Source organism: Peromyscus maniculatus, chromosome 23 (assembly GCF_049852395.1).
Source record: "Peromyscus maniculatus bairdii isolate BWxNUB_F1_BW_parent chromosome 23, HU_Pman_BW_mat_3.1, whole genome shotgun sequence".
NCBI classification, from domain to species: Eukaryota; Metazoa; Chordata; class Mammalia; order Rodentia; family Cricetidae; genus Peromyscus; species Peromyscus maniculatus.
The window spans coordinates 13,281,959-13,304,586 of NC_134874.1; the positions used below are offsets into that span (position 1 = coordinate 13,281,959).

The 22,628-nt window shown below is 48.9% G+C and overlaps 2 protein-coding genes across 7 annotated transcripts in view; one reads left to right on the forward strand and one right to left on the reverse strand.

Annotated features, from left to right (window-relative positions):
- Acad10 (acyl-CoA dehydrogenase family member 10) overlaps positions 1-3,860 on the reverse strand; it is a 42,258-nt gene extending 38,398 nt beyond the window's left edge. Inside the window, exon 1 of one of the 5 annotated variants that reach the window (XM_006970765.4) lies at positions 3,646-3,860. In XM_006970765.4, coding sequence (XP_006970827.2) covers positions 3,646-3,818 — 173 coding nt within the window. In that variant the 5' untranslated portion in view covers positions 3,819-3,860. Of the gene's footprint in view, positions 1-1,195; positions 1,462-2,373; positions 2,513-3,418; positions 3,559-3,645 lie in introns of those variants that run through there. The other 4 variants (XM_076561262.1, XM_076561263.1, XM_006970764.4 and 1 more) reach the window with 4 other exon arrangements.
- A 44-nt stretch (positions 3,861-3,904) lies between these two features.
- Positions 3,905-22,628, forward strand: part of Brap (BRCA1 associated protein) — a 30,926-nt gene continuing 12,202 nt past the window's right edge. The window contains exons 1-9 of one of the 2 annotated variants that reach the window (XM_006970763.4): positions 3,905-4,182; positions 5,564-5,725; positions 6,850-7,045; positions 9,263-9,452; positions 16,091-16,204; positions 17,036-17,184; positions 20,627-20,702; positions 21,245-21,383; positions 21,914-22,023. In XM_006970763.4, the coding sequence (XP_006970825.1) occupies positions 4,101-4,182; positions 5,564-5,725; positions 6,850-7,045; positions 9,263-9,452; positions 16,091-16,204; positions 17,036-17,184; positions 20,627-20,702; positions 21,245-21,383; positions 21,914-22,023 (1,218 nt within the window). In that variant the 5' untranslated portion in view covers positions 3,905-4,100. The other variant, XM_076561264.1, reaches the window with a different exon arrangement.

The window sequence follows — 22,628 nt, forward strand, 5'->3', positions numbered from 1 at the left end:
CCGTTTTCCCTTGGTTTTCAGAGACAGGGTTTCTCTGTGTAGCCCTGGCTGTCCTGGAGCTCGCTCTGTAGCCCAGGCTGGCCTCCAACTCAGGTTTCTGCCTGCCTCTGCCTCCAGAGTGCAGGGATTAAAAGCGTGCGCCACCACGCCTGGTTTAATTAACCCCATTTAAAACCTTCACTGGAGATGCTGAGGCAGGACTGGTGGAGTTCCAGGCCAGCCCGGGAAAACTTAAAGAACCTGTGTATTAGTAACCATTTCCGTTGCTGTGACCCACTCCCTAACAGAAACAGCACAAGGGAAGGATTTGTTCTGGCGCACGGTTTCAGAGACATCAGTCCATGGCTGCAGGGCTCCATGCACTTGGCCAGAGCATCATGGTGGCAGGAAGCATGACAGAAAAGAGGCATCTGCTTCATGGCCAAGCAGGACACAGACAGAAGGAATATAGGAAATGGCCAGGGCAAGAGGCCAGGACATACACCAGTGACTGGCTTCTTCCGGCTGGGCCCCACCTCTCTAGATTCATCAGCTCCCAACAACGACATCACATTATGAATCCGTCAGGGGTCAATCCACTGATTGGGTCCAGAGCCCTCAGAAGCATACTGTCTCTGGATCCTTTCACCAGAACACCAAGTTTCCTAACTTTCGAGGCCTTCTTAATCAAGCATAAGAAATGAGGCTTTCATTGGGGTTTACTGATGCACACCTTTCATCTTAGCACTGGGGAGAAGAGGCAGGGGATCTCTGTGAGTTCCAGGCCAGCCAGGGCTACCTAATGAGGCCCTATCTTAAACAAACCAACCAACAAACAAACACACCCCAACTAGAAACAAAGGAACTCACCAACACACAAAAAACTAAAAACCTGAAAAAGGAATCTTTTATCTCCTTTATTTTTGAGATGGGTCTTGCTCTGCTACCCAAGCAATCCTCCTGCCTCAGCCTCCCCAGGTATCTGCTATGGCAGGCACATAGCGACCTCTCTACCCAGCTAACATAAGACTCTATAGTGGTAAATATTAAAAATGGCATCATGTACTTATTAATCAAAAATCTGACCCGCCAGGCATCTGCACTCAGGTGAACACACACACACACACACACACACACACACACACACACACACCTAATCAAAAATTATGTTTTTTAAAATTAATTTACTCAGCTGGGGGGGTGGGGTGGCGCACACCTTTAATCCCAGCACTCGGGAGGCAGAGGCAGACTGATCTCTGTGAGTTCAAGGCCAGCCTGGTCTACAGAGCGAGTTCCAGGACAGCCACCAAAACTACACAGAGGAAACCCTGCCTCGGAAAACCACCGACAAAGCAAACCTGAAGGCTGCTGAGCTTCCTTTCAGTATCACTTCGCTCCATGCCAAGGTCAAAGTCTATGCAGGCTGCGATGACGGGCTTCTGCTACCACCCCTGGGGGTGCGTGGACTGCTGGGAACTCGACTCTGGCCTTTGTACACGCTAGGCAAGCACTCCTGGCATGCCTCCGGGCCTTGGCACCTGCTGCGCTGGCAGACCAGAGCCCTTTCCCCTACTTCGCCTGCCTGGTGAATTTCCACACCTCAGCCTCACCTTCTTCTCTGCAGATTTTACGTCTTTTTGTAAGACTCTGGCAGTTCCATACCTTTAGTGCGGTGTTTACCCCCATCACAGGGTAACTGCCCTCTCCATCTGCTCCTATAGCAAAGCTCCGGAAGGCAAGGCCTGTCTTAAGCATCCTTTAGACATCCACCCCCTGGGGCTTGGGACTGATTCTGGAGTCAGAGCGGCTCCTCGGGATCAATGAGCTGAAGGATGACTAAAGAGGCTAGACCAGAGAACGGCAGGGAGTGGTGATGTGTGACCGAGCAAGAGAAGGCAGAGGCAGGACACCCTTGAATGCCGCCTTAGAAGAAGGAGAGGGGGGCTGGAGAGGTGGCTCAGCAGTTAAGAGCACTGACTGCTCTTCCAGAGGTCCTGAGTTCAAGTCCCAGCACCCACAGGGTGGCTCACAAAGCATCTGTAATGAGATCTGGTGCCCTCTTCTGACCTGTAGTCATATATGCTGTATACAAAATAAATAAATCTAAAAAAAAAAAAGGAGAGGGATGGACTGATGCAGGGAGGGAGGGAGGGAGAGGCTAGGGACACACTACAGTGGCTGACAGCCACAGAGCTGGGACAGCTTGTCCATTCCTGGCTGACGATGCTAGCTCTGGAACTGTCACCTTTTATACCCAAAAGATTTATTGCCCCCTTGTCAACCAGAGTGATGACGTTCGAATAATGTAGACTTACTGAATTATAATTTCATAAACAGCCACACAGCGCATTGTTAAATATTACAGAGATGGTTTGAGCAAAGACATAAACTGACCTGGGGTGACTTTCTGGTTTCAAATTCCGGCTCTGCTACCTAGTGAGAGTGAGCTTCTAGGCACAATACTCTATCTGCGCCTCGGGCGTCTCCTCTGTAAAATGGGGGCAATTACAGTACCTATTGCAAAACAGGGTCCCCATGGCCCGAGGTAAAGAATGTAAAGCTATCAAGTTAGTAAGGGGCCTTCCATTTTATCTCCCACCTGAGCTGGGGGTGTGCCTCAGCACCAGGGCATGTGCTTAGCATGCCAAAGGCCACAGGTCCATCCTCAGCACCATAAAAGGCATGGTCTATGTGGATGGCTTGTGCACGTCTACATATGCTAGGGACGGTCCACAGGGGGGTGATCTGGACCCCAGAGGGGACATCTGCTAACATCTGGCACATTTTTGTTGGTCACCAGCAGGAGAGAGGACTACGGACATCTGGGGTTCACAGACAGACATGTGCCCTGAAAGGGTTATCAGGGCCCAAAAATGTGAGCAGAAGTTGGGGGGCCCAGGCATTCACAGGGTGTGAGACACAGTACACAGGGTCTAGCATAAGCTCTTCTACATATCGTTGTGTTCTTGTCTCAAACACAATTTCTGTAGTTTTCTCTCACATTTCATACATTATAGCATATACATAGAATAGTAACCTGTCACTTTTTTCCACATATGCACTGATTTTAGCTGGCTTCTCTCTCTCTCTCTCTCTCTCTCTCTCTCTCTCTCTCTCTCTCTCTCCTTGTGTGTGTATACTGAATATTGAACGCAGAGCATGTACCCCAAGCATTCTACCACTGAAGCACATTCCTCAGTGTGTCTGTGTGCTCACTATGGCAACTGCATGGAGGACAATTCTTGAGTTCTATCCTGCTACCTTGTCTAGCACAAAGCCTTCAGCAGAAAGCCCCCAACCCCAGCACTGGGGAGGTGGAAGAGGCAGGAGGATCAGAAGTTCAAGGACATCCTCTGTAACATACAGAGTTCGACCAGCCTGCGCTACACCAGTCCCTGTCTCAAAACAACCAAACAACAAAACCAAATTCAGCCACAACCTGTAGTCTTCCCAGCTTATCCCTCCTGTCTCCACACACAGCGTTTCGTTTCACACAAACGTGCGGTGTTACGCCACGACTAGCTCAGATGGCACAAGAGCTGAAGGTCAACCGGCCAGGGTCTGTTTTCCGTGTCTGCAAAGGTATCCCACAAAGTCCGCAGTGTCAGGCTCTAGTGAGTGGTCATCTGTGAAGCCCCTGCGCTCTTAACCATCCCATCGCCATACCTGCATAAAGTTAAGACCCTGAGGTCCAAGACCCAAGAAATCAAAAAGCCCGGGAGAACCCTGCCGGAGCGTGGGCGGGACGCAAGAAGCGAGGGGTCGAACGCTTCTTGCGTTGTTTCGTTCCAACAATCTCCGTCCAGCCAAGTTTTAGCTTCGGGCGGCGGAGGGCGCATGCGCGCCGGGGGGCGGGGCCGCGCCTCCTTCCTCCCCCGCCCGCCCCGCCCCCGCTGGCGCATGCGCGTGCGCGACCCCGCGGGTCGGAGACGGCGGCCGGGAGGCGGAAGTCGAGGTTGTTGTGGCTCGGCCGGGCTGCGCGAGGGGGCTGCCGCTGCTGAGGCGGCGGCCGCGGCTCGGAGGCGGTGGCGGCGCTGCCCACCGCGGGCCGCTCGGGCTCTGGGCTCGGCCCGCAGCCTTCCCCGATCCCGCCGGGGCCCACGCCGACCAGCGCCTGCCCTATGAGTGTGTCACTGGTAGTCATCCGACTGGAGCTCGCGGGTCACTCGCCTGTCCCCGCCGACTTCGGCTTCAGCGCCGCCGGTGAGTCCGCGGCCTCGCGCAGGGCCGGCGGCTCGGCCGCCCTCGCTCCACCCGCCCCCGCCCCGGCCCCGGCCCCGGGCCGACCAGGTTGCCCCTGGCTCGACGTCTCTCCCGCCCCCCCCCCCCCGACGCTTTCGCCTCGAGAAAGCGCGGCCTGGGGCTGGAGGTGGTGGTGGTGGTGGTGGGATGCTCGGTGCCTTTTCCAAACTGGCAGACAGGCCCTGTGGTGAAATGCTTTGCCTCCAGTTAGGTGTGAGTGGCTGGAGCGGGGATGCTAACCCAGCTGGGCCCGTTCCCTTCGTGGGCCGTGCACCTCCGACTCCCCCTCCTTGATCGTCCAAACATTACCTGGTGACATTGGTTCAGGAGATTAGAGGAGACTCCCGAGGGGGAGGCAGGAGGACCGGCGGACCACAAGCCAGTCCGTCCGGGTTACAGGGAAACCTGTCCCAACAAACAAACAGGAAAGAAAAAAAAAGGTGTGTGGGAGGGTGATGGCTTGGTATGTGTCAGAGCTTCGTCGTGCGGAGAATTAGACGTGGTCTCTAATTTGTGGTACACGGAATCCATGTGATAAGTTGATGGAAAAGGGAAACAGGAAGACTTCCTTAGCTCGGAGAGCCGGGATGACGCTTGTTCACGGGAAATGGCACCCCTGGACACACTCCGTGAGTCCAGCATTTAGAGGTGCAGGGGAAGATGGTCTTACCCTGATGTGCAATTTGCACCAAAGGAGTATGATGTATTTCAAGGTTACAAGCATCTTTCAAGGGCGCAAAGTGACCCCTAGTTCTGAAAGTCAACAAAGTTGGCATTAGGCAGATCCAGGTATCTTCGCGGGCCCAATCATGAAGTCACTTATGCCACAAAAGATAAAAGAGTGAGAGCTTCTCCTGCATGCTGGGTGGTGTGGGGTGAGTGCCCGCTAGACAGGCCCGGGGTCTGCCTCAGAGCCGATGTTAAGGGTATTTCAGTCCTGTCTCGGGGTCTCCGAAACGCCGTTTGTTCGTGAGACTTGCATTTTGGCCACAACATAGGCTCCCAGTTTACTGGGGTGCTACTCATGGTAGTTCATCTGGGTATAGTCACCGTGGAACATTCTGGGCGGCCTTTTATTCCTGGGGGTTTGTTTTAAGTACGTGATTTCACTGGAACAGCCCATGTTTCTGAGATCATCGGGATGGATGCCACTGACAGTTGCCAGGGGTGGGGTGGGGGGTATGCTGTAGGAGTCCTGGAGGGGCTGAGGCACCTACGGCAAACTCAGTCTCGCCCACGGGGGAAGCGCAGTAGACCCGGAGGAACCCTATCGATCGGAGTGCCGAGAAGTGAGGGGAAACTTGTTCTGTCATCGGGTATAAATCATTCATGTGTTCATCAGCTGGGGAGATGTCCGATGAGGAGATCAAAAAGAAGACACTGGCTTCAGCTGCCGCCTGTCTAGAAGGGAAGTCACCAGGGGAGAGAGCAGCCATCATCCACCAGCACCTTGGCCGTCGGGAAATGACTGATGTGATTATCGAGACCATGAAGGCCAGCCCAGGTAGGCCCTCGGAAACATGGCCTTGCTTTTGAATTGTGAGCCCATGGGGGCTCACCTCTGGCGTCTTTCTATTTTATTTATTTATTTACTTATTTTTTAGCACAAGGTCTTTTTTAGCCCACACTGATCTCGCACAGTGTATGAAGCAGAGAATGACCTTGGACATCTAATCCACCTCCTGAATGTTGGGGGATTGTGTGTCCATACCATTATATCCGGTTTCTCTGGTGCCGTGGTGCAGACCCACGGCCTCACGCATATAGGCAAGCCCTCTACCAACTGAACCCTAGCTTCAGCACGCTTTTACGTCTCACCGCTTGTGTGCTCTGTGTGACTTTGTGAGGGCACATTTCATTTTCTTTCATTTTTTTCCTAGTGGTACTAAAATTGAGTGTAGAGGTGCATGTCTTTAGTTCAGCCAATCTGGGGGCTTAGGCAAAAGGGTTATTTAAACCCTGGAGTTTGGAAACAGATAACATAAGAAGACCCTGTTCCAAAAGAATAATAAAGGAAAAAAATCGATTGAGTGTAACGAAGTGGATTCTTAACTGTGATGGCGAGTGCTCTAGAGGAGCGGTACATCCGGGTAAGCTTGCGGTGCCCTCCCTCCCCTGCTGGCCTCCTCAGCTTGGGAGTGGATGCCTTCTGCATCTCCAGCATAGGTGTGGTCAGAACTGGAAGGTTCGGTTTTCAGAGCGCTCTGATCGCCTGTCTCATTGGGGAGCCGGTGGTGAATGTTGTCTGTTGTGTTGGGGTGCTGCTGGATGTGGGAAGTGCTTTGCTACTGGGTTGGGGTACTGATAGATGTGGGAGGGGCCCTTCTGGGGTTTTGGAGGGTGTTCCCGTATCTTTCAAGGGTGTGAGGAGTTGTTTTCAGGCAGGGAAAGCTGTAAAGGTGAGATGTCCCCAACCCCAGCCGTTCTGTCAGTGCGGTTGTCTGTGTCTGTGACAGGGTCTCTCACAAGAGCCCACCTCTGCGGCCCTCCTGCCTCAGCCTCTGGTGTTCTTAATGCAGCACAGCATAGTGTCTCCGTCCCAGTCCATTCTCTGGCCTGAAATTCTAACTTAGGCTCCTTCAGCATATTTCCAGCTGTTTGCGATCTGCTAATTTTTGCTTTTGTAAGATGAGTTGGGAGAGACGGTGGAAGAGAAGAAGTCTTCGGCAGCCTCCCTGTCTGCACAGAGAAGCAGAAAGCAGAGTGAGTCGGCCAACACAGCCCCAGACTCCCCGTCCAAGCAGCTCCCGGATCAGATTTCCTTCTTCAGCGGCAACCCCTCCGTTGAGATAGTCCACGGCATCATGCACCTGTATAAGACCAAGTAAGACAAGCCCTTCCCTTCCGACTGCTCTCACTCCCCTTTGAGGAGGGAGGAAACCCTGGGGCCTGAAGGGAGGGACAAAGCTGAAGTCCTGACAACATACTGCCTTCAGGAACTGTGTACTGGAGAGTTCTGAACTGCCCTGCCTTTGACAGTGTCGACTGGGCCAAAGCTTTCCCTACTTACAAATAAATGTGTAGACGCACTTAAGAAATGCTGTGGAGCTGGACCTGGTGGTACACACGTTTAATCCCAGCACTACAGGCAGAGGCAGGCGGATCTCTGTGAGGCCAGTCTGGTTTAAAATCTAGTACCAGGACAGTCAGGGCTGTTACACAGAGAGACCCTATCTCGAAAACAAAAACAACAACAACAAAAACAAATGTTCTGGGAAATACTCTCTTAGCTGTTAGGCATGGGTATTGGGGAATTTAAAATCAAGTGAGGCAAAGCACCACATGGCCATGTCCTTACCACAACTGTACCGTAGCTAAAAAGCCAGCTAACTCATTTTAATTAGAATACCTCTTGTATGACTTCGTTTTTTATTTTGTTTTTGAGGGTTTTGTTTTCTGTTTGTTTTGTTTTATTTTGTTTTGCAACAAGGTCTCACTGTGTATCCCTGGCTGGAACTCATAGGGATCAGCCTATAAAGGTGTGTACTAGTAGACTTGGCTTTGTACACCTTTTCCCCTGGTGTGGTTTGTTTTGTTTTGTTTTTACAAGTACTTTTTTTTTTTTTTAAGATTTATTTATTTATTATGTATACAGAAGAGAATGCCAGCTCTCATTATAGATGGTTGTGAGCCACCATGTGGGTGCTGGGAATTGAACTCAGGACCTCTGGAAGAGCAGTCGGTGCTCTTAACCTCTGAGCCATCTCTCCAGCCCTTGTTTTGTTTTTTAAAGCTTGCTTCTGGAAGCTCAAGGAAAGGAAGCACTTGGATAGATAAACACTTGGGCCTTCCGCTCCCTGGATAGGATAATTGGTGATGTCTCAACGACTGTCCTTGCCCTAACTTGTTTCCCAGATCCCTCCTGGGAAAACAGCCAGTCATCAGGTAGCCAGTTTGGAACACAGCTGCCAAGCCAAACTGCCTTGTAGAAGGCTCTCCCCCTCCTCCCAGCGGCTTGGCTCGGCAGCATTGTCTGTGATCTTCACATCCTCAGGGTTAGAATTCTCACAAGGACTTAGAGCTCTTTCTTCCTCTAGAGCTCTTCAGAGAAGGTCACAGTGGCACTGGGCTTCAGAGTCACTCAACAATAGATGATTACGGTACTGGAGAGATGGCGCAGCGGTTAAGAGCACTTGCTGCTTTTCTAGAGGTCCTGGGTTCAGTTCCCAGCACCGACAAGGAAGCTCATAACCGTCTGTAACTCAGGTTCCAGGGAACCCCATGTGCTCTTCTGGGGACCTGGCCTGCATGTGGTACACAGACATATATGTAGGCAAACACATAAAAATAAATCTTTTTTTTTTTTTTTTTAAAGAATAAAACACTAGTCAGGCAGTGGTGGCGCATAACTTTAATCCCAACACTCAGGAGGCAGAGGCAGGTGGACCTCTGTGAGTTCGAAGCCAGCCTGGGCTACAGAGTGAGTTCCAGGAAAGGTGCAAAGCTACACAGAGAAACCCTGTCTCGAAAAACCAAAAAAAAAAAAAAAAAAAAAAAAAAAAAAAAAAAAAAAAAAGAATAAAACACTGAGTCTGGCTAGTATAGAATAAGGACCTTTAATTCAAGATTTAGAATTCTGGAGAGGGCTGGGCTGGGTGTGGTGACAGAGGCAGGTGGATCTCTGTAAGTATGAAACCAGCCTGATCTACAGAGTGAGTTCTAGGACAGCCAGGGCTGGTATATAGAGAAACCCTATCTTGGAAACCTGAAGAAAAAAAGGAAAATTCTGGAGAGGAGCTGGGTGGGGTGAATATACTCAAAATGCATTGTGTGAAATTCTCAAGGATCTAATAAAAAAATTTTAAAAAGATTGAAAACTCTTGTTGGGGGTAATATGGAACATTTAGAGCTTGCCTTAAAACACACATGAAAGGATTCAGGTGTAGTCATAGGTTTGTATTTTCAAGTAAACTCACAAGTTGTTTAGGTTGATGGTGATGGTGAGATGTTGGGCGTTTTATTTTTTCGTATTTTCCTGGATGAAAGAGGAGTTTGGTTGGTGTTCTCCAGACTCTTGAAGGTGTCTTGTTTTCCTCCTCAGTAAGATGACCTCCTTAAAGGAAGACGTGCAGCGCAGTGCCATGCTGTGCGTCCTCACCGTCCCGGCCACCATGACCAGCCACGACCTTATGAAGTTTGTCGCCCCCTTCAATGACGTGATTGAGCAGATGAAAATCATCAGAGACTCGACTCCCAATCAGTATATGGTGCTGATCAAGTTCAGTGCGCAGGTAAAGTTAAGGTGCTAAACGTTGCTGCAGACATGCTCTTGTAACTGTGATGCCAGCTGTGGATGGTTTGTGCCACGAATATGGTTGTTTCTTTTAGGGTGTGGTCTATAGTTAGAGGCATTATCCATTGTTCCACAGGCCTGCACTGTCATCATTTTTTTTTACTGGGGGAGGGGTTTAGAGACAGGGTCTCTCTCCGTATCTTTGCGCCTTTCCTGGAACTCACTCTGTAGCCCAGGCTGGCCTCGAACTCACTGAGATCCACCTGCCACAACCTCCCAAGTGCTGGGATTAAAGGCATGCACCACTACCACCCAGCATAATTTTTAAAAATTAAAAAAAGATACTTATTAATTGTCAATTTTTGTGGTCCTGGGGATTAGTGCCAACACCTCACACATGCTGGCTAAATGCTCTGCCACTGACTCTCTCTCCAGCTCTTTCTTTTTTATATTTTGAGACAGGATCTCACTAAGTTGCCCAAGTGGCCTTTGCCTTTGTACTCACTCTAGCTCAGGTAGACATTGAACTTGCAACCTCTTGCCTCGTCCCCTGGGTCGCTTGATAGCAGACCTGCCCCACACCTGACTCATGGTTCCTACGCTTCAGACTGGGTGTGAGATCCAGCGCTCTATTTGCTTATCCAGTGGTGATTGATTGGTCCAGTGACACAGAAGCCCACGCATGTCTGTGGTCGGTGTCATCATGTGATTGATTGGTCCAGTGACACAGAAGCCCACGCATGTCTGTGGTCGGTGTCATCGTCCCCGCTTCCTTCATTCTGCCTACAAGATGTACTTTAGACATTTTAGAAAATAAAATCACTTTTTTAGTTTTTTTTTTTTTTTTTTTTTTTTTAAATTTTTAATCATGTGCCTGTGTGTGTGAGTGCAATACCCATGGGAGCCAGAGAGTGTGTCATGTGTCATATCCCCTGGAGCTGGAGTTGCAGGCCACCCCGCATGGGTGCTGGGAACTATACCCTGGTCCTCTGCAAGAGCAGGATGCATCTCTCCAGCTTCCCAGTTGTTTTAAATATTGGTGTTGGTCTAATATTGTGGTGTTCAGAATGGTCGACAGTACAGAGAGGCAAACCCACTGCAAGAGCAGTGATGTCCTCGGATTGGGAAGTGCCTGTGCAGTTCTGAATTAGGAAGGGTTTATCATCTCTTCCCTCCTGTACTGCTGTAAGAGCAGGTGTCTGTCTGTGTATGAGCTTTGGCGACTACTCATGTTACTAAGGAGCTGTCCCAGCTTTGTTGTGGTTTTTGTTTGTTTTGTTTTGTTTTGTTTGTTTTTTGAGACAGGGTTTCTCTGTGTAGCTTTGCGCCTTTCCTGGAACTCACTCTGTAGCCCAGGCTGGCCTCGAACTCATAGAGATTTGCCTGGCTCTGCCTCCCCGAGTGCTGGGATTAAAGACGTGCGCCACCACTGCCCGGCTTGTTGTGTTTTTATATCCTGTGATATTTGTCCATTGAAATCTGACTAGGTCTTACTTTGTGAAAAATTAACTTCTCTTACTTCTGGGGTCAATGGTTTCCTCCAGATAAAGTGCCCCATCCTTCTAGTTTACAAATGTGTGTGTGACAGGTCATTCGTTCTTGCCACTCTGATGGGTCACTGAGGTTTGTGGGTAGAAGGGAACTCATGACATGGGCTTCCTTGTTCAGGAATCCAGAGGGAGGTAACAGGGATTGAATTCAGGTTGTTAGACTTGGGGCAAACGCCTTTACCCACTGAGCCACCTCACTGGCTCCTGTATACAGCTTTTACAGATTACAGTGTATTTACTTACTTTTTATGAGTATGTATCTGCATGTGTGGGCACAACTTGCAGGAGGTGGTTTTCTTCATCTACCACGTGAGTCCCAGGGATGATGAGGCTTGAGGCTTGGCAGCTGGTGCCTTTGCCTGCTGAGCCATCTCACTGGTGTGTGTGTGTTGGGTTTTTGTTTGTTTATTTGGTTGGTTTTGGTTTTTCAAGACAAGAGTTTCACTGTGTAGCTTTGGCTATCCTGGAACTCGACTCTGTAGACCAGAGTGGCCTCAAATTCACAGAGCTCTGCCTGGCTCTGCCTCCAAAGATGTGTACTACCATCCTGGGCCCCATTTTATAATTTTTTTTTTGGGGGGGGGTGGTTTCAAGATAGAGTTTCTCTGTATAACAGTCCTGGCTGTCCTGGAACTCACTTTGTAGACCAGGCTGGCCTCGAACTCACTGAGATCCACTTGCCTCTGCCTCCCGAGTGCTGGAATTAAAGGCGTGTGCCGCCGCCACCTAGCCCCATTTTATAATTTTTTAAAATATTCTGTTTTATTTTATTTGTGATAAGGTCTCGTTTTGTATATATGATGCCATGGAATTCACTTTTTTTTCCCCACTTTTTAGTCCAGGCTAGCCTTGAACTCCCAAACACACTCATGGCTTCAGCCTCCTGACCTGGGACTATAGGCATGAACTTGAATGTCAAATTTGGGCTTAGTACATTTTTATACATTTTCCAGTTTAGTTCTGTGCCTTTTCCTTTGTAGTGTCTGGTAATCATAGTTGTAGACACTGTAAAGTATTGCTGTTATTAGTGACTCGCACACAGTGAGTGTCCCCTTCCCCACACTTGTGTCCCCCTCCTAGGGATTAAAAGTGGCCTCATCTGGGGTTGGGGATTTAGCTCAGTGAGGCCCTGGGTTAAGATCCTCAGCTCAAAAAAAAAAAAAAATTGGCTTCATCCATCTTGGTTATTGATGTCTAGCAGTGTTACTAATCACTAGCCTCTCTGCAACCAATTTCCTCACCTTTGAAACAAAGACTACAGGATTCTCATGCCTCCAGGGGATACCAACCAAGACACTGCCTGCCTAGCGTGCAGAAGGGTGAGGACAGAGCTGTCATCACTGGACCTGTGATGTTATCACTGTTCTTCGCATTACACATGCTACCAAGTCTAACCTGCTTAGGGAGCCACGGGCCCACTGTCTCCAAAGCGCCTCAGTGTGTGGGTGTTTTGCTCCTATATACGCCTGTGCCCAACTTGTGTGCAGTGTCCTTGGAGACCAGAAGAGGGCATCGCATTCCTCTGGAGCTGGAGTTAAAAATGGTTGTGAGCAATGTGTTGTTGAACCAAACCTGGTTCCTCTGAAAGAGCAACCAGTGCTGTTAACCGTTGAGCCCTCTCTCCAGCTCTCCAAACACATTTTTAATATCCCAGGTGGTGGCATGCTTTGTCAAGTCCAGTTGACAACTGTGTACTCTTTTGTATACTTAGGACTCGGCACTGAAGGGGCCCACAGAACAGGTGCAAATAAGATCCAGCTAGTCACTTCCCAAAGTTAGATCAGATGTGTCCCGTGAAGACTGAGTGCCTTTACAGGCAGCTGTCCAAGTTCTCACTCCCCTCTTTACAAGACAACTAAAAAGTCTTCTAAATATTTTGTTATTCCTGTTGGCCCTAGCTATCTACCTCTCTCTCTCTCTCTCTCTCTCTCTCTCTCTCTCTCTCTCTCTCTCTCTCTCGGTGGGTGGGTGGGTGGGTGGGTGGGTGGCAGTCAGTTCTCTCCTACTATGTGGGTTTCAGGAATTGAACCCAGGCTCTTAGGCTTGGTGGCAAATGCCTTTATATTTTACCCTCTGCATCATCTTGCTGGCTCCTGTTGTCTTGGCTTTCATTGGAGGTTCATGAACATTTAGGAGTCAGTGGCGTGACCTCCAGGAGATTCAGTCTTTAGTGAAGGAATTTGTAAATCATCAGGGCATGAGAACAGAAATGGCTGGCACAGGTGACCGCTCCCCAGTGTGGTGATGCTTTCTCCTTGTGTGCTTAGTCAGGACCACCTAGGGCTCTGGTCCTTTTAGAAAGTGAAAACACACTCTCGACCTTGCAGCTGGTCACTGTGATAGTGAGGATCATAATGGATTCCCCTTTGCCTGAGTTCCTCTCATAGTAGAACAGCAAAGTTAAACAGCAAAAAATAAAAGTTAGAATTCTTTAAATTTTTGGTTGTATAAAATTCTAACATTTTGTCTTGTTCTGAGACAAGGTCTGATGTCATGAAGACTGCCCTCAAACTTTAAAACAAATTTTTTTTAGATTTATCTAATTTTCTGCATATAAATGTTTTTCTGTATGTATGTTGTGCACCATGTGTGTGCCATGTCATTGGAGCCCAGAAGAGGGCATCGGATCCCTGGAACTGGAGTTAGGGATGGTTGAACCACCACGTGGGTGCTGGGAATCAAACCTGGGTCCTCTGAAAGAGGAAGTGCTCTTTACCTCTGATCCATGTCTCCAGCCCCTGCCCTCAAAATCTTTGTTCAGTTGTTTGTCCTTTTGAGACAGGGTCTTCACTGTCCTAGACTCCAGGCTGCCTTTGAACCAGGGAGATCTGCCAGGTGTGTGGACCACCAGTCCCAGGTGCCCTCGGATTCCTTTTTTTTTTTTTTTTGGTTTTTTGAGACAGGGTTTCTCTGTGTAGCCTTGGCTGTCCTGGAACTCACTCTGTAGCCCAGGCTAGCCTGGAACTCAGATCCACCTGCCTCTGCCTCCGGAGTGCTGATGTTAATGGAGTGTGCCATCACCACCGCCCGGCTGTCCTCAGACTCTATCCCTCTTCCTCAGCTTCCCCGGCGCAGCCCTCTCACCTAGTCCCATGCAGCATTTTCATGGTGTACATTTGTTTTGTTTTGTTTGAGAAAGGGTCTCCAGCCTGCATTTTTAATACCTGCATTGTAAAAAGGATAACAGTGTGTTTACTTTGGAGAACTCAGCTGTGGACAGAGTCACTTCAGAAAGAGGGACATTTTGACTGAGCATGGTGGTAGATGCCCATAATCTCAGAATGGGAGAGGATCAGGAATTTGATGCCAGCCAAGGCTCCACAAACCCATGAAACAATAGCAAAACCTGTTTTGCTTGGTATGGTAATGCACACCTGCAGTCTCCGAACTCGAGAGGCTAGGGTGGGACTATATATATCAAAATTGACCATGCTTTTTCAGGGCTCAGTTCACTGGCTTATATGGAGAAAACAGAAATAACCAAAAATCCAAAATGTGAGGCTAGAGAGAGGCTCAGCAGTTAAGAGCACTGGCTGCTCTTGGAGAAGATCTGGGTTCAGTTTCTGGCAACCGTATGGCAGCTCATAACCGCCTGTAACTAGTTACTGGGCGTCAGACGCCCTCTTCTGGCTTCCCCAGGCACTGCAGGCACGTGGCGCACATACATGCAGGCAAAACACCCTTACACGTAAAATAATAAGGTAAGAATCCACCATGCAGTTACGTCACTGGAGTGGAATTAAAAACCGTTTTCCTACCCACACCTTTAGTCCCAGCACTCAGGAGGCAGAGGCAAGCAAATCTCTGTGAGTTTGAGGCCAGCCTGGGCTACAGAGCAAGTTCCAGGACAGCCAGGACTACACAGAGAAACCCTGTCTCCAAAAACAAACAAACAAACAAACAAAAAACCACTGGAGTTGTCTTGTTGCTTTCCACTAAGCCTGAGCAGGGGTTAGTTTTGCTTTTCCCTTGCTGTCTCTCTCTTCTATCCAGACTCTACCACCACAGAACACAGCTCAGTATGTAAAAGGCTGGCTAGTCTTGCACCTCTTTTTATTTTTTTGAGACAGGGTTTCTCTTTTTAGCCCTGTCTGTCCTGGAATTCACTCTAGAGACCAGACTGGCCTCGAACTCAGAGATTTGCCTGCCTTTGCCTCTTTAGTGTTAGGATTAAAGGTATGTACCACCATTGCCTGATTTTTAAATTATATGTGTATATGTTTATTGCATATATGTGTATGTCCTCCATGTGTAGGCCTGGTGATGGTGGAGGTTAGAAGAGGGCGTCAGAGTTCCTGAGCTAGAGTTACAGATGCTTGTAAACTGCCATGTGGGGAACTGGACCCTGGACCTTTGGGAGAGCAGCCAGTGCTCTTAATAGCTGCGCAATCTCTCCAGCACCAGTTCGGACACCTTGACTTGTGCTAGGAGCCCTGGCCTGTGCAGGACCTTCCTGGTGGGATGTTCATCTAACCAGCTTGTGGTGTTCTCATTCCGTTTCCTGAAGAGGAGCTGGATTTCATCCACTGGGCCTATTCTTTAACAAGGCTGCTAGTTTGGGTTTTTGTTTGTTTGCTTGCTTGTTTGACGCAAAATTTCTCTGGCTGTCCTGAAACTCCCTCTGTAGACCAGGCTGGCCTTGATCTCACAGAGATCCACCTGCCTCTGCCTCCCGAGGGCTGGAACTAAAGGTGTGCGTCACCACCACCTGGCTGGTTTTTGTTTTTTTAAGAGTTCGGTGGCTGTCATCAGTTATGTTTAGTTCCAGAACTGTAAGAAGTGTCTTCTCTCAACTGCCACACAGATGATGACTAGGGTGGAAAGACTACCCAGGAATGTGTTGGCTGTGTGTGGCTGGTTGAATGTTAGCTGTGCACAGCTCTGCTCAGCACACAGCGGTGCCTTCTGCCTTGGAAGCCAAGCCTACAGACAGGGAGGGGTGCAGAACTCTGTTGACTCTGGCTCCAGGGCATGCCGCTTCTCCTTCACCTTCTTTTCTGACTGTAAACGTGGGGGAGTGTGGGAGTGGGGAGAGCATCTCCCGTGACCACCCTTTGTTTTTGCCTCTCCCCATCGCTGTGCACAGGCTGACGCCGATAGCTTCTACATGGCATGCAACGGCCGCCAGTTCAACTCCATTGAAGATGACGTTTGCCAGCTGGTCTACGTGGAAAGGGCTGAAGTGCTGAAATCGGAAGATGTAAGTGTGAAGGCTTCCTAGATCCCACGAGAAGTGCTGCTGATTGGTGTAAGATCGACTCTTAAGATGTTTGTAGAAACCTCCAGAAAGGCCTTACTGTGGAGCTTGAGAGGAGAGACAGAAAACTGGTTCTGGAGTCTGGAGAAACAGAATGGGGAGGGACCAGCTAACAGTTGTGGAGGTTCTTTTGGGGTGAAGGAATGTTGACAAATTAGATGGTGGTGCTTTGGGCACGATAAAACATTTGGTGTCGCTGTTCTAAAAGCCACCGGGTTTCAATGCAGAATACGAACACTTAGGAGACTGAGGTGGGGGTGCGGCAGGGGAGCATGAGTGCACGGGTCGTATGGCAAGGTCAAAGCTAACGTGTGCTGCATTGCAAGGCCCAGCTTAAAACAAAATGGAGAATTATAGCTCCTTTTTTTTTTTTTTTTTTTTTTTTTTTTTTGGTTTTTTGAGACAGGGTTTCTCTGTGTAGCTTTGCGCCTTTTCTGGAACTCGCTTGGTAGCCCAGGCTGGCCTCGAACTCACAGAGATCCACCTGCCTCTGCCTCCCGAGTGCTGGGATTAAAGGCATGCACCACCACCGCATGGAGAAAAAAAAAAATCACCTTTTAAAGAAAGAAAAAGCAGCAGATGCAAGATATGGCTCCCACCTCTAACCTTAGGCCTTGCAAAGCCGAGTCAGGAGGGTTCCTTAGAGTTCCAGGTGAACCTGGTCTGGAGTGGGACTCTGTCTCCAAAAATGAACAATAAAAGCAACAGGAAGTCTCTTGTCTAAAGAAGATGGCAGAGGATGAGGGGTGGGGCTTAACCAGATGTTTCCTGTAGGGCGCCAGCCTCCCTGTGATGGACCTGACGGAACTCCCCAAGTGCACGGTCTGCCTGGAGCGAATGGATGAGTCTGTGAATGGCATCCTCACCACCCTGTGCAACCACAGCTTCCACAGCCAGTGTCTGCAGCGCTGGGATGACACCACGTGAGTGCAGGGCCTGCCCTTCCCGGAATTCAAAACAACCACCAGCAAACACTCCTAGTCTCTGCAGAGCTGGGATTGCAGTCGGGACAAGACCTTGATGTTTCTCCTTGCCTTCTCTAGTTCTCGTAGAAATTGTTATTTGTTTATTTTTTTATTTGTGTGTGTGTGTGTGTGTGTGTGTGTGCGCGCGTGCGCGCGCGCATTCACATACACCCAGGATGCGTGATTGATTATATGTGAGAGCACAGCCTCACCAAGTATGAGGAAGGAACAGTGTGCAGTGTTGTGACTGGACACTATAGGTCCTAGCCCAGCAGGGCTGTCTACTGGCTCAGAGGCAAAGGCTCTTGCTTCCACACCTGACAGCCTGACTCTGTCCTGGGGAGCCCGATGGTGAGAGGAGGAAACAGTCTCCTGTAAGTTGTCCTCTCCTCCACACGCATATAGATATGTGTATTGACAGACCCACACAGATGCATAATTGGGGTGCGGGAGACCGAGTTACATGTAGTCCTGCAAGCCTGTAGTCACAGCCAGTTGGGTAGTGGAGTCAGGAGGATGACAAGTGACCTCCACACTGTTGAGTAGGTCGATTCACAAGCTGAAGTGGCCACACCTGTAACTCCATAATTTGGGTTGGAGACAGGAGGCTAAGGCGTTTCAGGGCAGCTGGGGTTTCAGGGCAGCTGGGCTGCAGCATGGTCCACCCAAACAATAAAGAAGTGGGAGCCACGCCCTGCGGCCACGCCTGTAATTCCAGGGAGGTCGAGGCAACAGCCGCTGGATTTTGGCAGGAGCTCCGGTCCTTCAATACACTTGATGTTTCATAGATGGTGTGGAATGTCGAAATGTACTCACTGTGCGCTACAAGAGTTTTGAATATTTCCCCTAGATTCTGGTACATGACCTAGACAGAATCAGAATTTGGTATTAGTTTGTTTTCCTGTCCAGTCTGCGGCAGCCACCACACAGGCAGAAGGGTCACAGGAAGCCACTGTCTACTGTGGCAGCTGCTCTGTCTAATCCAGGAGCCATTTCTTTCTTTCTTTTTTTTTTTTTTTTAAGATTTATTTATTTATCTTATGTATATGAGTGTTCTATCGACTTTATGCCAAAAGAGGATGTCAGATCTCACTACAGATGGCTGTGAGCCACCATGTGGGTGCTGGGAATTGAACTCAGGTCCTCTGGAAGAGCACCCAGTGCTCTTAACCACTGAGCCATCTCCCAGTTTCTCTCTCTCTTTCTCTCCCACTTCCTTCTCCCTTTCTCTTTTCCTCCCTCTTTCCCTGACTTCCTCCTGTCTTTTTTATTCATCCCCCCCCCCCCCGACTTTGCTAAGTACAGTTCTGCCACTACACTCTCAGTCCCCGTCTATCTGTTGTTTTAATTAAACAAGGTCTCAGGTCTAGGGATAAAGTTCAGTTGGTGAGTCCCTGACTAGCATGGAAGCTGGGCAAGCTCTAACCAGGAAGCCCTGGGCTCCATTCCAAACCAGATGTATGGTGCATCCCAGTCCTAGGGAACTAAAGGCTGGAGGACCCACGTTCAGGTCACCCCTGGCTGCATAGAAAGGTGGAGGCTAGCCTAGACTACATGTGAGACCTACTTCAAAAGTAAACGGGAACTGAGAGATGCTTGGCAGTTACGAGCACTTCTGCTCTTGCAGGGCCCCGGGTTAGGTTCCCGGCATCCGTGTTGAACAGCTCACAACAGGCTGTAACTCCAGTTTCTGCCCTCCACAGGCACTGCTTCACAAGGTGCATATAATACGCTCAATGGGCAGTGGTGGCGCACGCCTTTAATCCAGGACAGGAACCAAAACTATACAGAGAAACCTTGTCTCAGAAAACCAAAAAAAAAAAGCTCAAGCACACACACATGCACATAAATTAAATCTTTAAAAGTGAAAACAAGCCCTTACCCTCTAAGCCCAGCTGATCTGGCACTCGTGTAGCTGAGGCTAGCCTTGAGCTTATGGAGTTCTCCTGCCTCTCTCCTGAGTCCAGGCTGTACAGGCATGCTCACTGCACCTGCCCATCTTCTTCAGCACTAAAGAAGTCAGATGGCCCTTTAGATCCCTCCTTGCCAGGGCAGGACCTTGGCCTTCTGCCTGCCTGTGCCTTTTCAGACCTGCTCTTCATGACCTAGCCAAAGAGTGAAATGGATACTTGCTACATTCTTGGTGGCAGTTCAGTCAGCCACAACTGTATCCCACTTGCTGTCATGTTGACCCATCAAACAAAATATATTGATGACCAGTATTGAAGATTACTTCATCTTGAGTATAATAGAAAAGGGTTATTACCCCAGTTGAACATGGTGGCACACACCTGTAATACTAACACTTGGGAGGTGGAGGCAGGAGGATCAGGAGTTAAAGGTCATCTTCAGACTGGACTACCTGAGTGGGGAGGGGTGTCCTGTGTATGTCTGAAAGGTGGCTCAGCAGTTAAGTACACTGGTTGCTCTTGCTGAAGACCCAGGTTAGGTTCTCAGTACCCATGCTCGGCTATTCATAGCCACTTTTAACTCCAGCTCTGGGGGATCTGATGCCCTCTCTTTTGGCCTTGGTGAGTACCCACATACAAATAAAAATAAACCTTTTTTAAAAATTGGCTGGGAGCAAGGTACAGTTGCAAATGCATTTAACTCCAGCACTCAGGAAGCAGAGGCAGGCAGATCTCTGTAAGTTCTAGGCCACCTGGTCTGCATAGCAAGTTCCAGGTCAGCCAGGGCTACATAGTGAGACTTTGTCTCAAAAAAACAACAAAAATAATTGGCTGGATGTAGTAGCTCAAATCTTGAGTCTCAGCACTTGGGATCAGAGACAAGCTGTTCTCTCTGTGAGTTCAACATTAACCTGGTCTACATAGCCAGCTCCAGGCCAGCCAGGACTATGTAGTGAGATCCTGTGATGCATTTATCTAATTACTCATTATCAGTAAAAACTTAGGAGTCAGGGCTGGAAAGGTGGCTCAGAGGTTAAGAGCACAGGCTGTTCTTCCAGAGGTCCTGAGTTCAATTCCCAGCAACCACATGGTAGCTCACAACCATCTATGATGAGATCTGGTGCCCTCTTCTGGAGTGCAGGGATACATCAATATTTTATTGATTATGTATATCACATAACAATCCTGTCTCAGTTAAGTAAATAAATTTTTAAAAAGAGAGAAAAAGCATCAAGAGGGGAGGGTTTATAGTCCAGGTTTTTCTCTTTCTTTTTTTTTTTTTTTTTTTGGTTTTTAGAGACAGGGTTTCTCTGTGTAGCTTTGCGCCTTTCCTGGATCTCACTCTGTAGGCTGGCCTGGAACTCACAGAGTTCTGCCTGCTTCTGCCTTCCAAGTGCTGGGATTAAAGACGTGCGCCACCACTGCCCGGCAATAGTCCAGGTCTCAACATCTGTACATAATCTCAGCCTTATCTTCTGTGTCCTGGACAGGTGTCCTGTTTGCCGATACTGTCAAACGCCAGAGCCAGTGGAAGAAAACAAGTGTTTTGAGTGTGGTGTCCAGGAAGTAAGTACTGCTGTGACAGGGGAGAATGAGAAGCTTTCATGGTTTTCTTCTGCCCAGTGCAGCTTAGATTCTTCGTGGGCTAATTCTTTTTTTGTCTGTACTCAAGTGTGTGAGCACACAGATTCTTTTTTAATAATTTATTTGTTTTTATTTCATGTGCACTGATGTTTTGCCTGCATGTTGTGTGAGGGTGTTATAGCCCCTGGAACTGGAGTTACAGATAGTTGTGAGCTACCTTGCGGGTACTGGGAATTGAACCCGGATCCTCTGGAAGAACAGCCAGTGCTGAGCCATCTCTCTAGCTCAGGTTCTTTAAAAGACTGAGATGCCTGCCAGTCACTTGTGAATCTGTGCTTCAGACTCTACAGAAGCCAGAGAGGGGAAACGGTAGACCAATAAGGACCCAGGAAGGTTGGGCTTTAGAGCCTTCGTATTCAGAAGGCTGTGGAAACAGCTCCTGAGTCATCTCTTTTCCAAGCCATGTGAGCCCAGTCCCATGCCTCCCCTCCCCCATCACTAATTCGGATCTCCTCTCTTGGCAGAACCTCTGGATTTGTTTAATATGTGGCCACATCGGATGTGGACGCTATGTAAGTCGGCATGCTTACAAGCACTTTGAGGAAACTCAGCACACATACGCCATGCAGCTTACCAACCATCGGGTCTGGGACTATGCTGGAGGTTAGTGCATGATCGTTTTCTGATTTGGATTCTTTGCTGTGGAAACTCCCTCTCAGCGTAAAATGTCATCTCTTGACAGCTAGGCAAATTCAGATTGCGTGGTTATCCCTGAGGGTGCCATGCTTAGGGATCGAGAGTTAAAGAGAAAGTTTAGATGTCTGTTCTCGACCTCTCTCACTCTGTAAAGTTTAAATAATTTGACCCATTTTTAAAGAAAAATCATACATCATTTAATTTAGAGTTCTTCTCTCCCCACTTCTGCTGCCGCCGCGCGCGCGCGCCCCCCCCCCCCCCCCCCCCCCCCCGGGTTTCTCTGTCTAACAGGCCTGGCTGTCCTGAAGCTCTGTTTATAGACCAGTTTATAGACTGGCCTTAAAATCACAGAGTTCTGCCTCTGCCTCCCAAGTGCTGAGATTAAAGGCCTGTGCAACCACGCTTAATTTAGATTTCTAAAAACAAAAATGTCTCAGTTAAGAGCAGAGAACTTTTCATTTCTAAGGAGCCGCTTCTGGCCAATTCTTGTGTCTTAGATAATTATGTCCATCGACTGGTTGCAAGCAAAACGGATGGAAAGATCGTTCAGTACGAGTGTGAGGGCGACACCTGCCAGGAAGAGAAGATAGACGCCTTACAGTTAGAGGTGAGATGCTGTAAGCTGTTGCCTAGCAACTGCTATTGATGCCTTTTTCCGCTCTCTGGAGAAAGGTGCTTTGACCTTTTAATACAGTCATCTGCCCTGTGTGGAATTTTTTTTTTTCAGTTCTGTCATTTCTTCAAAGAATTTCTAAAGTGTTTCTGTTTTGAAAGTTAAGCTTCCCTGTGCCTCACTGTTTTCAGGGTGATGTTCCTGGTTGTCTTGAGTTCTGGCTCATTAGTTAAGGCAGTTCAGGTCATCTTCTGCAGCAGCACTAAAGCCGAAGGTAGGATGTTCCTGTCAGTGACTCCACAGAAGCTGGACGCAGTAGACTTGGTCAGAGTGAACCCCGGCAGCGCCCTGCCTCCCTAGGAAGCAGTGTGTTTACTGTGTGTGCTTTGTGAGTTGGGGCTCGTGGTTAAAGCCGTTTCTGAGTTGATGTGTTTGAAGGAACAGCACATTTAGCACACTTGGTTTTCTTCTGAGCGGTAAACCTGTCTGTAGCAGTCAGTCCTCCCACAGAACCGTTGGACACACACAGAGCATCCTGTCACTCGTGTGGTAGTAATATTTGTTGTTTCCTGTGGGTGGGGCTGCTCGAGTGCTGGGAT